Source organism: Botrytis fragariae, assembly GCF_013461495.1.
Source record: "Botrytis fragariae strain BVB16 chromosome Unknown tig00000006, whole genome shotgun sequence".
NCBI classification, from domain to species: domain Eukaryota; kingdom Fungi; phylum Ascomycota; class Leotiomycetes; order Helotiales; family Sclerotiniaceae; genus Botrytis; species Botrytis fragariae.
Window position 1 is genome coordinate 2,849,887 of NW_023500988.1, and position 13,336 is coordinate 2,863,222.

Sequence of the window (13,336 nt, forward strand, 5' to 3'; positions counted from 1 at the left end):
AATCTCCTCGAGGCTGCTTGCATCTTCCTTCAGTGATTCTATTTCGGCACTTCTATAATCCCGGACGCATAGAAGAACAGCTATGTTTGGAAGTACTTTCGGTCAAAGCCAGCCAGCTGGCGGAGGTTTGTTCGGGTCAACAAATACCGCACAACCTTCAGGTGGTTTATTTGGATCTACAAATACCGCGCAAAAGCCAGGAGGATTATTTGGCTCGACTACAACCACAGGAGCTCAAAATCAGGGAGGAGGGCTCTTCGGCGGCGCAGGGCAAAATACTCAACAAAATCAACAACAGACTGGCGGACTTTTTGGTGGAGGACTAGGAACAAGCACTCAACAGAACCAGCCTCAAGCGGGAGGATTATTTGGAGCAAATGCACAACAGCCGCAGCAGCAGCAACCGGGAGGATTATTCTCTGGACAGACTATGGGAGCGCAGCAGCAAGCGGCCCAGCAGCAGCAGAATACAATCCTGGGAGGATCACAGCAACAGACTGGTTTATTTGGGCAGACGCAATCGTCGCAAGCTTTGGGCCAGTCACAAGGACAATTTGGAAATTCTTTGTTTACAAATACAAGTGGACTGAAACCTCGTACGTACCTATCGAGACTCATTCAAAGCGCGAACTAATTTTGATGTAGGAGAAAAGAGTGTGATAGACCAGATTGAAACAGTTGTGGGTAAATGGGATACAGGAAGCAAGGACTGTGCCTTCCAATATTTCTTCTATAATAACGTTGGCGTGGACGAAGCACCATTCTACCAGCCACAACCCAACGAAGACCCAAGAGCTTGGGAAGAAGCCCTTTCGAAAAAGCCAGGACCTGGATATATTCCAGTCGCATGTATCGGTTTCCAAATGATGGGCGACAGGATCAAAGCTCAGCAAAATCATCTTGCAGCATTCAATATTCGGTTACATGATATCAATGCTAGTTTGTCGAACCTACTTCAAAATCACGACACGAGAACGAGTATACGGGCAATGGATGCGAGGAGGAAACATGTCGTCTTGAAACAACGATGCATAGCATTGGCAACCAAAGTGCAGGTCCTAAGAAACAGAGGCTATGCGCTTAGTGGAGACGAGGAGGACCTGAAGGCTAAACTTATTAAGATAGAAAAGGGGGCTAGTGATCCGGCACTGGGTGCCAGAGCAGAAGAGATTTGGGCTCGAATGATCAACGTCCAAGAGCGAGGTCGGCTATTGAGGACGGAGCTGGAGAAGGTTGGGCAAGAAAATGGAGAGATTTTGGACGACACCATGACCGCGCGATGCAAGAAGGTAATTGTTACAGATTCTACCGAAGTAATGATATGATGCTGACTCACAAATTAGATTCTTGAAGACTATCAAACTCAATTAGCACATTTGAAAAAGGAGTTGGATAGGGTCCACAAGGATTATGTCGAATGGGAAAAAGAGCAGCCACCACAAATAGCAGCGAGGACAAGATTTGGCCGATGATTGATGCGAAATACCCATGGTTAATTTAATCGGAAGTGCTTTAGACTTCATGGAGTTGGTTGGGATGTAAAAAAGGATAGGCATTGTATAATATGGAAGCTTAATTACAGACTAATAGTAGTAATTTCTCTTTCACTTCAAATCGATCGCAAATCACTGTCTATAATATATTGATTTTGAAGGTTAGGCTTATGCACATGTCATAATTACGCCCTTATCATTTCTCTCCTTGGGGCCAAGTGACTCATAGCCTAAGACCAATCTCCTATAAAGATAAGAAATCTCATTTGATGTCGAAATTCAAAACACTTCATCTGTACTTTCAAGCGACCAACTGATTTCCGCAAACCTTTCATTCAACATGTCACCACCCCCGATCCCACCCGTATCCCTCTACCCCGCCGACTTCGAGACATCCTTCCCTACCGTCTCCCCAAATTTCCCTCCCTTCCCCTCTCTAACCCCTCTCTCCCATGCCACAAATCGCATTTCCCTCGTTCCACTCTCTGCAGACCACATCCCGGACCTCTGGAAACACGTCGGCGGAGCGGAAAATTACATGCTCTACAAATATATGCCCAGCGGACCCTTTAACACCATTGAAGACTTCACAGCATATCTCACGTGGCTTATTAATTACTCTGAATTTAGCTTCATCAATTGGGCAATCATCTTACCAAGTGGAGAAGCAGTGGGAATTATAAGTCTGTTGAATATTGTACCAGATCAGAGGAGAATTGAGGTTGGCCATGTGTTATTCTCAAAGATACTGCAGAGAACTACAGAGGCAACGGAAGCTTGCTTTGTTTTGATGGAGTATTGTTTTAAGTTGGGGTATGAGAGGGTGGAGTGGAAATGTAATGCGGAGAATATGGGAAGTAAGAGGGCGGCGGAGAGATTGGGGTTTGTAGCGGAGGGGCTTTTCAGGAGACACATGGTCGTGAGGGGACGGAGGAGGGATAGTTGGTATGGGAGTGTGATTTTGGATGAGTGGGAGGGGGTCAGAGAGGCGCTAGTGGAGTGGTTGAAGGCGGAGAATTTTGATGAGAAGGGGGGGCAGAAAAGGAAAGTGGAGGAGATCAGGGGGGAATTGCTGAAGAAGTTTGACTAGAAAGTCTATGGGAGGCGGGGCGAGACTGGTGGGAGAAGGGCATAAGAGAGCGAAAATTTCTGTTTCATATAGACTTGATTTGATAGATTCACAGAAACATGATCTTGTATGACGTATGTAGTAGCAGCATTCCGGATATTACAAAATGTGTTTTCGTTCATGTGTAAACCCGTTTTGATAACCTCTCTCGTCTTTGGCTGCGATGCCTTGAAGAGTAGAGTTACGCTTCTAGAGCTCTTTATAGAGTATATTTATGATCCCCTCTCGATCCTCGAAACTTTTACTCTCTAGCACGAAAGAAATATAAGTGACAATGCCAGCAATTCATATATGCAGCGCTTGTACATTATATCCATGCGTATTCCCATCCTATTGTACACCTCCTCGATCTTCTCATGCGCTTATGTTGTACAGGTCATGATGCATTATTCGTTTGCAATCCTAGATGAGGTTTTGAATGCTCTTGACGGCGAAAGGTGCTATAGTAAAGTCAGTACAGATAGGGTACCCATAGAAAAGAGTAAAACATACAAAGATAAAGAAGAATAGACCATGTAATGACTCGTTGCACGGTGAGGGTAGCTTCTTCCTCTTGAGCCTTAAGCTCGGCAGCGGATGGTGGTGGTGGTGCTAGAATTGAAGTTAGGAAAGTTCGCAGATATGATTTAGAGATGTCACCTACGTCCTCCGAACATTTTTGTGGTATAAAACTGTAGATGTGTTGAAGTATTGAGGTCGACGATGAGTTGATGTTTACACACTACAATTATGAATTTTAATCTTTCTTCCCGTCACATTTGCTTACTACTTCCATGTGCGTAATTAGCACATTTAAGGTTTCTTGGTACACTAAACTGAAAACGGTTTCGTGGCTCATCAATCACTGTTTTGAGTGAATCTTTTTTTCGGCTTGACTGAACTTATCTTGTCATGAATCCTTATCCCGCCTCTAGTTCTATCATATTAGAAAAAAAAGTTACTAGTTGGATAATCTTTAGATTTCATATAAAATAGACTCATCTCTCATCTTTTCATTTATCTATACTCACTGTCGTTTTCCTTTATTATTTCATAAATCTCATATCTGATACCATCTCTATCATCTTATCTGAATGTGGGGTTTATGACACTCGGTGCACCCACAATCCTAGTTGTTCCTAATACTTCCGGACCCCTCCCCAGAATTCAACTTTCTCGTACAGCTCACTCCTAAATTCACCGACTCTCTCTCTTGATAAGTTTCGCAACCAAAACTTCAGGTTCAAGAGCTTCGCGGATTTCTGCAAACTCAAGAACAATGGTTGCCTCAAGTCTTGCACTTCGTGCGAGATTTGCTCGAGTGGCGCTTCAATCGAGAAGTGCTTCTTTGAGAAGCTCAACCATCACACGACCATGGAGCTCTGGTCAAACTCCATGTTCTGCTACGGTTTTGAAGCCAATTGGGCGACGAACTTTCTTCAAAAGCTCTGCAAAGGATGAGACAATCAATTCGCCTTCGACTTTAAGTTCCAGGGGAGTGTATGCTCCTTTGGATACCTTTGCGCGCCGACATATTGGCCCTGATGCGGATTCTACAGAACAAATGTTGAAAGCTTTGGATCCGCCAGTCAAGAGTTTGGACGAGTTTGTGGAGCAAGTTTTACCTCGCGACATATTGTCTTCTAAAGATCTCAAAATCGACGCCAAATCGGAATCGTCACAAGAAGGGTTCACGGAATCTCAATTGCTTGCGAGACTAAAGTCGATTGCGTCCGAAAATACGATTATGCGAAGTTATATTGGATGTGGATATGCCGGAACCCGAGTTCCGGAGGTTATCAAGAGAAATGTGTTGGAAAGTCCAGGATGGTATACAAGCTACACGCCATATCAACCTGAGATTAGTCAAGGTCGGTTAGAATCGCTTTTAAATTTCCAAACACTTGTCTCCGATTTGACGGCTTTACCGATTTCCAATGCCTCGCTACTCGATGAATCCACCGCCGCTGCTGAAGCTATGACCTTGTCAATGAATGCCCTTCCACTTGCTAGACAGAAGAGCAAAAATAAGACATTTTTTGTCAGCCATCTAGTCCACCCACAGACACTAGCAGTTTTACAAAGCCGAGCAGATGGATTTGATATAAAGATTGAAGTTGGAGATGTCCTTGCAGATGGTGGAGCTCGCCTCAAGGAACTTGGCAATGATCTCATTGGAGCTTTGGTACAATATCCTGATACCGAGGGTGGCGTAGAAGACTTCCGTGGTCTAGCAGATGTCATTCATGCTCAAGGCGCAACTTTCAGTGTTGCTACTGATCTTTTAGCTCTTACTGTTCTCACACCGCCTGGTGAGTTTGGTGCTGATATTGCTTTCGGAAATGCTCAGCGTTTTGGTGTCCCATTTGGTTATGGTGGCCCACATGCCGCTTTCTTCGCAGTCAGTGACAAATATAAGAGAAAGATTCCTGGACGTCTCATTGGTGTATCGAAAGATAGGCTAGGGGACAAGGCAATGAGATTGGCTTTACAAACTAGAGAACAGCATATCCGCAGAGAAAAGGCTACTAGCAATGTTTGCACGGCTCAAGCATTATTGGCCAACATGAGTGCATTCTATGCAGTCTACCATGGACCAGAAGGTCTCAAGGCTATTGCTGAGAGAGCTATTCAAGGAGCTCGATTTGTTCAGGATGGACTCAAGAGCCTTGGATTTGAGACCAACTCCAGAGGAACGGGCTCCGACGGAAAAGTTCTCTTTGACACGGTCGTGGTTGATGTTGGACAGGGTAAATCTGATGAAGTCCTCAACTATGCCACCGAGACTTTCAAGATTAATCTAAGAAAGTTCGATGATAGCCGACTTGGTATCACTATTGACGAAACGGTTGACATCAAGGACCTTGAAGACATCATATCTGTGTTTGCCAAATTTTCCAAGACAGGATCTGGATCTTTCAAGAACACTACTGAGTTGCAAGCCTCTTTTGATAGTTCGATTCCTGCAGAATTGAAGAGATCATCGCAATACCTCACTCATCCAGTTTTCAACACACACCACTCCGAAACCGAGATTCTCCGTTACATCCACCACCTCCAATCAAAGGATTTGTCCCTTACACATTCCATGATACCACTGGGCTCCTGCACAATGAAGCTCAATGCTACCACCGAAATGGCTCCAGTTACATGGCCGGAATTCTCTTCAATTCATCCATTTGTTCCTACTAATCAGGCAACTGGTTACAAGACTATGATCGATGAGCTTGAGGCCGATCTGGCTACTATCACTGGATTTGATGCAGTATCTCTGCAACCAAATTCAGGTGCACAAGGAGAATTTACTGGGTTACGTGTGATTCGCAAGTTCCAAGAACAACAGCCTGGGAAGAAGCGTGATATTTGCTTGATTCCTGTTTCTGCCCATGGTACCAACCCTGCATCAGCTGCTATGGCAGGTATGCGCGTTGTTACTGTGAAATGTGACATCAAGTCTGGTAACCTCGACATGGCAGATCTCAAAGCAAAATGTGAGAAATATAGCGAAGAACTTGGGGCTATCATGATCACATATCCAAGTACTTTTGGTGTTTTTGAGCCAGAAATCAAGGCTGCATGTGATATTGTCCATCAACATGGAGGTCAAGTATACATGGACGGCGCCAATATGAATGCTCAAATTGGATTGTGTTCACCTGGAGAGATCGGTGCCGATGTATGCCATCTTAATCTCCACAAGACATTCTGTATTCCTCACGGCGGTGGTGGTCCAGGCGTTGGTCCAATTGGTGTTAAATCTCATTTGGCACCATTCCTACCTGGGCATCCATTGGTAAAGACTGGTGGTGAGAATGCCATTGCCCCAGTCAGCGGGGCTCCTTTCGGAAGTGCTAGTATCTTGCCAATTAGTTGGGCTTATGTGAAGATGATGGGCGGTAGAGGATTGACTCATGCTACCAAGATCACTCTTTTGAATGCCAACTATATCATGTCTCGTCTCCGACCTCATTACCCAATCCTGTACACTAACGCAAATTCTCGATGTGCTCACGAGTTCATCCTCGATGTCCGTGGTTTCAAAGAGTCGGCAGGTGTTGAAGCTATTGATATTGCCAAGCGTCTTCAGGATTATGGTTTCCATGCTCCAACTATGAGTTGGCCAGTCGCTAATACCCTTATGATCGAGCCCACTGAGTCTGAAAGCAAGGAAGAACTTGACCGCTTCATTGATGCATTGATATCAATCCGCAAAGAAATCCAAGCCGTGGAAGATGGCACTATTCCAAAGGCAGGCAACGTCTTGAAGAATTCGCCACATACTCAGAAAGATCTTCTTATCGGAGAATGGAATCGCCCATACACTCGAGAGCAGGCTGCATACCCATTGCCTTATCTCAAGGAGAAGAAATTCTGGCCATCCGTTACCAGACTTGATGATGGTAAGCTTCTCTACATTCATCTAACATTTCATTTACTAACATACCTTAGCCTACGGTGATACCAATCTCTTCTGTACATGCGGACCCGTGGAAGCAACTGAAGATGCTGAAAACGGCATCACCGGTGTTTCGGCTCCACAACCTACATAATAGCATTTTAGCATTTTGTTTTGCACATTTTAACATTTAGCGAGCATATGGTTAACTTTTTCTTTCGGGTGGGAAAGGAAAGGTTAATGTCAAAAGGAATTTCAACATGAATAATTCAACATTGGGAGGAGTTGTGGGTATCTATCTATCATGTATTATGATATGATGTGATGTGATCATGACTTGGGATGCATAAGGCGTTTAAGACTACACAAATATATAGAGGGTTCTTTGGCTTCAACCGCCAGGAGGGGATTGGGACTCATGAATGAATGGATCAATAGATGGTTGCTCATATGGTTTATATTTTGCTTTGATGTTTATAGATCAGTCGCTTCGGGGGGGAGCTTGATTGTGTGTGATGAATGGGGGAAATTTGCAGATAGGAATTGCGAAATATATAAGCAATGATATCTTGTACATTTCTGGCCCTCACGTGGTTGTGATTGATCCATCCTGCTGTGAGACATTGAATGTCTAAATACAAGGTCCCAAAGTGGGATAAAACATTTACATTCTCAGTCATTACAACTATGGGACGAGTGTCCCTCCTGCGCGCATTCAAATCCCAAAAGATCTCGTACCTTCGGGGGAGGGGGCTAGCTTTTCAGTTGGATCGCTCCAAAGTGTAGCCTGTGAAGTACGAAATTTGAATGCATATTTTTCAGAAGCTTCTAGTATAGAGCAGATGAACCTCCATACGCAACGTTCTGCAATGTTTAATCTATCTATCATCGGTGACCATGAGGCGTTTGCTCTTCTTATTGGTGTTTAAGAAGAGACCATCTCTGATACTCTGTTGATGAGGAGCCCAAATACAAACAGTCGGAGCTCCATTATTGCATCCATTTACTGGAGCCAGTTGTGGCAATATACTAAAAGTCTCTCAAAAGTGTTTTGGTGCGTGTATAGTTTTTACGGGAGCAGAATTGTCGTGCTGCCAGTTTCAAAATGTGTTGAAATTGTAAGTTATTTATTCTCTTTAATCCGAATTCAGTTTTTTCTAACCCATAACTTTCAAACCATCATTTTCATTATTGCCGCCAGCTTTCTAGCCAATTACCTCCATCATGCTCATGATAAACTTATCTTTCTGACAGTTGCTGCACAATTTAAGTCATCACAGTTCTGCCTTTTATGATCATAATCATGGCGCCGTGCCATGGCCATTATAAGAAATGTGGACATTGGCTGCTTTGCAAGCCTCAAATACCTCAGCACAGCGTTCCTCACCTTCGAAATTATGGATTTCCTTGTTGCATCAAGCCACAGACTACCCAAATACAATTGAACGTAGTCCTATGCATTGTGTATCTTTATTCTTCACAATTTCACAGATGAAATCGCTCAGCTCCTCTAGTTCAAGATCTGTATCATCATTGAAAGTGCCAAAATTTCTCTCATAAACAGGGATAAAAGAGAAGAATTTCAGCCAATCATATTCGTAATTCATCTCAATGCGCAGTTTCTCAAGAGCAGGCAGAAGAATTTCGAGATTGCCGTGGCGGAATAGGAGATACCATAATAGGCCGCGTCTGACTGAGAGGTGAACAGAAAATTAAGTGGGAGCCCAATGTATCTTAAATTGGCGAATGAATGAAAGTCAATGGGCTACCTTGGATCAAAGCTAGGCTCATCACTAGTGGTGCGGCCTTCGATGAAGAGTTCTTCAAGGCTATGTTCATGCGGTTACAGAGCGTCGCTGAATTCTTTCGCTGATAAAACGAATCTATCTGGGCGAGGAGAACTTTCGAGCCGCCGATAATTACTAATCTCGGAAAGCGCGAGCTCGTAACGGAGAGACTTTAGAGCCTTTGGCTACGATAAAAGCTTCGTCAAGCCTCGATCTGCTGGCATAGTGTTGGTGAGGGATAAGGATGTAATTTTTGAGGCACTCGATCTATCGCGAGGGGGGGGCTATTCTTCATGAATAAATCCCAATCTTGAACGCCAGATAGAGCGAGTAGTTTCATGTCAGGGAAACCAAAAGATGAAAGGATTAATTCCTTGTACGTAACATTTTGAAGATCTCTTGTTTGGTTATCGATGTCATGTCTTTCTGATATTTCAACTTCCAAGCAGGTGGCAAGAAATATGAGTGCTCTGTTTCGGAACATTGTGTCCAATGCGCACTTTAGATGAAGATATGCAAGAGAGGGTCGCAGAAGCTGGACTACGGAAAATACAGATTCTTCTTGATCTGGTCGATAAGTAATAGAAGCACCAACAACGTAGGAACGTATCACTTCGGATTCGGTGACGGTACGGAGGAAGAGATCCAGGTCAAACATACGTGCAGTGCCATATATTTGATCCGTGTTATAATAAGGTGATGATCTTAAGTGCTGATATCTGCTCCTCCAATCCAGAAAAGCTTGGAGCATTCTGACTGCACTTACGATCCCACAGATCCAAGACTTCCGATAACTAGCGAGTTTTAACCCCTAACGAGCTTCTTTGTGCACGTTTTCCAATTGTCCGGTAAGATAGACTTATGGGCATGGGCTCTGAGCCTACATTGAAGAATGTGCTCTTCTAATCTTGTATTGACCACACACAATTACTTCAAACAGAGAACCATTACACGGAATCTCAACTATTCAATTTACAATGTGTATACAACTACATAAATTCAACTAGAACTTAATAAGTAGCAGCCAATCTCTGTACCAGATACTCTCCCGAATTAATCCCCTCATATTTTCTCTCCCCAAGCTCCCCTCCATACGTCCCCTCAATTGCCTCAATCATCCGATCGAAATTTGGATTGCAAAAGTACGCAATACTATATCTCGCCGGATAGACACCCTCTTCCGGAACCTCTTGCCCCTCCTTAGGAGGCGGTTCTACAACCCTATGCAATGTACTCCTAATAAAATCATTACTCCACCTCGCCAATAAATCTCCTGCATTAACTACCACGGTTCCCGGCACCGGTGTCGCATCAACAAATGTTCCTTTGGGACTCTTTACTTGAAGTCCTCCTCTATCATCTTGGAAAAGAAGTGTGATACTCCCATAATCTGTATGCTCCCCAGCTCTAACTTGCAATTTATTTTCCTTGAATACACTTGCTTTCGCAGGTGGATAATGTAGTAAGCGAAGTGTATTATCCCCCGCACTTGTGAATCCATCGAAATAGGATTCGGGAAGCGACATTCCAAGAGCAATGGCTCGCATGACATTTATATGAAGCTCCTTGCACAAATCATGGAACTTCAACATCGTCTCTTTAAACTCTTTGGCATCAGGGTCTGAGGGAGTAATAGCCGGCCAGTTATTAGGTAGTTGTTCTTGACCTTCTCGTCCAATCTCAAAACTCTCTTTCAAATCTGGCGCTTGGGCTTTCAATTTCTCAACCTCTTCTTTGTCTGTGAGTGTGGTGGTTTTCTCGCGACCATGAGCTACATATCCGCGGTTTGCGAGTGGTGTGGTCCAGGCTAATGGATCCTTTTCAGAAGAGGGACGAGCGAAGAATTTGGCGGATGTGGAAAAGGTATGGGATAGGATGGGTGGGGGAATAGGGTGGTGGGAAAGGTAGATAAATCCTGCGGTGCGGAAACCGTGGAGAATGGATTGAGCGGTTTGGAGACGTTGTGAGGGAGTGCCAGTTAGGAAGTGAGAGAAGTTTATTATCTGTGATGGAGTATTGTTAGTATAAAAGTAAGTGTAGATATGTGTCGAGATGAGGAGAAGAGGGGAAAGCGGATCGAAATGACGGGAGATTTACAGGAATGACGAGATTATCGACATCCACAGCTTTTGTTACTTCTATCGACATCTTGTCTGATGCTGCTCTTCAATATTCACAATATCGTCGTCGTTACCAAAATAAAGCCAGACAAAATTACGTTTCTACTAAGAAAGTTTATATCACCCAAACCCCTCACTTAAAAACGCCGCACGCGGCCAAAGCCGCTCTCCGCATTCGGTCCAATGCAAGATAGTATGCATCTACTCTCCAAAACGGGCAGGTCAGTGATTCAAAAGGTAAGAGTTATGATAAGCATTTACGATTAAATGATAAGATAGGGTTATGATCGGGATTTAAATAGGAGGTGGGGCTGCTTGACAAGGGAGTACTAGTGCGGGGTAGGTTGATCTCTAGCTATCTTGATATTGTCATGCATTTTATTACATACGAGATTGAATTGCCATTGTATGATTAATCAAGTGATTTCGAAATATGTGTTCTCATGAGGAATGAACTTCTCTTTTTTTCATGTTTAAAATCTTCTACAAGCTCTTTTCGTGAATTTGTCCTGTATTCTATTCCTCTTCCTTTCGTCTGTTCCACCGCTTCCTCTACGCCGAAGATTGCTCAAAAACGACCCTCAGAATGTCCTCCTCGGTCCCGATAGTAGATATTCACACTCATATCTACCCGCCATCTTATATTGAGCTTCTCAAATCGCGCGATGAAATCCCTTATATAAGACAATTTCCTCCGGCGAAAGAACATCGATTGGTTATCTTACCAGCAGAGGATACACCGAGTACAAGTAGGGGACGACCGATTGGGTCTGAATAGTAAGTTGGAGTGTTTCATTTTATACATTTTGCTATTTTGAGATATTATAAGAGTAAAATCAGAGAAAAGGGAGGGAAAAAGATGGATTGGTGAGGATGAGTGAGATGAGGAATGTGTGTTTTATGGTAGAGGAAAAATCATCAAGATAGCGAGGATCAAGTGACCAGCCTTCCCAAATGACATACTCAGCTATGTAAATTCAAAGTATTGAACTCCATAATGAACAAGCAATCGATTCTATATCCACTTCTTGGTAGTCTATACACGAGAAAGACTCTTCAAGAATCTCCACTACCTCTTGTCCTCCCTACCTTTCATCGATATCTGCATTCAAACTTTCAAATATTCAAACTTATCCTCTAAACCTCTAGCTATGACATTTCCGAAAGAATTGCCTTCATGAACACCCACTCCATCCGTACCTCGATAATCTCCCTCGCAAACCCCTGGCTCGACTGGCTTCCCTCTACCACCGCCCTCCAAACCGCCCTATCAATCAACACCGAAATCAACTCTCTCTGCGCCCTCCACCCAACGCGCCTCTATTTCTTCGGCACGCTCCCCCTATCCGCCCCTCCATCCTCCATCCTCGAAAGCATCACCCACCTTAAAACCCTCGCCTACTGTCGCGGTATCATCCTCGGAACCAGCGGACTGGGCTCCGGTCTCGACGATCCCGCTCTCCTCCCCATCTTCAAAGAATTAGCCGCCAACAACTTCCCCATCTTTCTGCATCCGCACTACGGACTCCCAACCTCGGTTTTCGGCCCCAGGGGAAATGATTACGGTCATGTTCTTCCTCTCGCTCTTGGTTTCCCCATGGAAACCACCATCGCTGTCACCCGCATGATTCTCTCCTCGGTATTTACTTCTGTACCGGATCTGCAAGTAATTCTAGCGCATAGCGGTGGTACCCTTCCATTCTTGGCAGGGAGAATAGAAAGTTGCGTCTTGCATGATGCGCATCTAAAGGCTGAAGGAAAATTAGCCAAGGGGAGGAAAACTATCTGGGAAATCTTGAAGAAGAATATCTGGTTAGACGCGGTAGTTTATGGAGATGTAGGAGTGCGAGGAGCAGTTGGTGTGAGTGGTGCAGACAGAGTAATGTTTGGAACCGATGCGCCGTTTTTCCCACCGTTGGATGAGGAGGAAGAGGGAAAGGGAGAAGAAGCCAAGCAATGGCTAAGTGTTTCGATGAATAAAGATGCGATACGTAGCGCGTGTGGCGCGGGAAGCGAGGAGGAAAAAGCTATTTTGGGAGGTAATGCGATTCGACTTTTTGGGTTGAATTTGAATGCGTCTGGGTAGGGTATCTCGGCAAGGATTAGCATCGCATATCGTACATCAATATATCACATATTAAAAGGTCATAGCATAGTTTAGCATAGCGTAGTATACAAAAATAAAAGTACATTTTGAAGTTTTCAAAACGCAGAATTGCCTCACACATTCTACTTTTCCCGTGCATCTCACACTTCTCTACAGAGATAAGCTACGCTATATCGAGGTAGTCAAGGTCAATTGCTCAAAAGCAAGCAAAGTGAGGCAATTCAATAGATGAAAGTATGTTCCACATTCCACATTTCAAAGGTGTTTCTATCTCTATCTCTATCTCTATCTCTATCTCTATCTCTATCTCTATCTCTATCTCTAT

General features: G+C 44.0%; 8 protein-coding genes across 8 annotated transcripts; 4 read left to right on the forward strand and 4 right to left on the reverse strand.

Moving 5' to 3' along the window:
• Nucleotides 1-82: 82 nt before the first annotated feature.
• On the forward strand, nt 83-1,472 carry Bfra_002038 (putative nucleoporin nup44 protein; the record flags this gene model as incomplete). Its single annotated transcript, XM_037332463.1, has 3 exons — nt 83-596; nt 646-1,289; nt 1,344-1,472. The coding sequence occupies 3 exons, from the start codon at nt 83-85 to the stop codon at nt 1,470-1,472; spliced, it is 1,287 nt and encodes a 428-aa protein (XP_037196617.1).
• A 361-nt stretch (nt 1,473-1,833) lies between these two features.
• Bfra_002039 (putative gnat family acetyltransferase protein) lies at nt 1,834-2,583 on the forward strand (the record flags this gene model as incomplete). Its single annotated transcript, XM_037332464.1, has 1 exon — nt 1,834-2,583. One exon carries the CDS (start codon nt 1,834-1,836, stop codon nt 2,581-2,583), a length of 750 nt encoding a protein of 249 aa, XP_037196618.1.
• A 272-nt stretch (nt 2,584-2,855) lies between these two features.
• Nucleotides 2,856-3,317, reverse strand: Bfra_002040 (uncharacterized protein). The gene is made up of 3 exons (XM_037332465.1): nt 3,266-3,317; nt 3,115-3,213; nt 2,856-3,062 (listed from the first exon to the last, which is right to left on the reverse strand). Exons 1-3 carry the CDS (start codon nt 3,276-3,278, stop codon nt 3,025-3,027), a joined length of 150 nt encoding a protein of 49 aa, XP_037196619.1. The 5' UTR covers nt 3,279-3,317; the 3' UTR covers nt 2,856-3,024.
• A 563-nt stretch (nt 3,318-3,880) lies between these two features.
• Bfra_002041 (putative glycine dehydrogenase protein) lies at nt 3,881-7,151 on the forward strand (the record flags this gene model as incomplete). The annotated part of the gene is made up of 2 exons (XM_037332466.1): nt 3,881-7,001; nt 7,051-7,151. The coding sequence occupies 2 exons, from the start codon at nt 3,881-3,883 to the stop codon at nt 7,149-7,151; spliced, it is 3,222 nt and encodes a 1,073-aa protein (XP_037196620.1).
• Nucleotides 7,152-8,298: 1,147 nt separating this feature from the next.
• On the reverse strand, nt 8,299-8,836 carry Bfra_002042 (uncharacterized protein; the record flags this gene model as incomplete). The annotated part of the gene is made up of 3 exons (XM_037332467.1): nt 8,299-8,384; nt 8,445-8,690; nt 8,767-8,836. The coding sequence occupies 3 exons, from the start codon at nt 8,834-8,836 to the stop codon at nt 8,299-8,301; spliced, it is 402 nt and encodes a 133-aa protein (XP_037196621.1).
• A 4-nt stretch (nt 8,837-8,840) lies between these two features.
• On the reverse strand, nt 8,841-9,535 carry Bfra_002043 (uncharacterized protein; the record flags this gene model as incomplete). Its single annotated transcript, XM_037332468.1, has 2 exons — nt 8,841-8,969; nt 9,047-9,535. 2 exons carry the CDS (start codon nt 9,533-9,535, stop codon nt 8,841-8,843), a joined length of 618 nt encoding a protein of 205 aa, XP_037196622.1.
• Nucleotides 9,536-9,794: 259 nt separating this feature from the next.
• On the reverse strand, nt 9,795-10,932 carry Bfra_002044 (putative thymine dioxygenase protein; the record flags this gene model as incomplete). The annotated part of the gene is made up of 2 exons (XM_037332469.1): nt 9,795-10,787; nt 10,882-10,932. The coding sequence occupies 2 exons, from the start codon at nt 10,930-10,932 to the stop codon at nt 9,795-9,797; spliced, it is 1,044 nt and encodes a 347-aa protein (XP_037196623.1).
• Nucleotides 10,933-11,490: 558 nt separating this feature from the next.
• On the forward strand, nt 11,491-12,990 carry Bfra_002045 (putative uracil-5-carboxylate decarboxylase protein; the record flags this gene model as incomplete). Its single annotated transcript, XM_037332470.1, has 2 exons — nt 11,491-11,681; nt 12,054-12,990. The coding sequence occupies 2 exons, from the start codon at nt 11,491-11,493 to the stop codon at nt 12,988-12,990; spliced, it is 1,128 nt and encodes a 375-aa protein (XP_037196624.1).
• Between the last annotated feature and the right edge of the window lie 346 nt (nt 12,991-13,336).

What these genes read in the sequence shown, in the direction of transcription:
- Bfra_002040 (XM_037332465.1), bottom strand. An exon ending in GTCTATTCTTCTTTATCTTT is followed by an intron (nt 3,063 to 3,114) that starts GTATGTTTTACT and finishes ACTTTACTATAG; the next exon opens with CACCTTTCGCCGTCAAGAGC.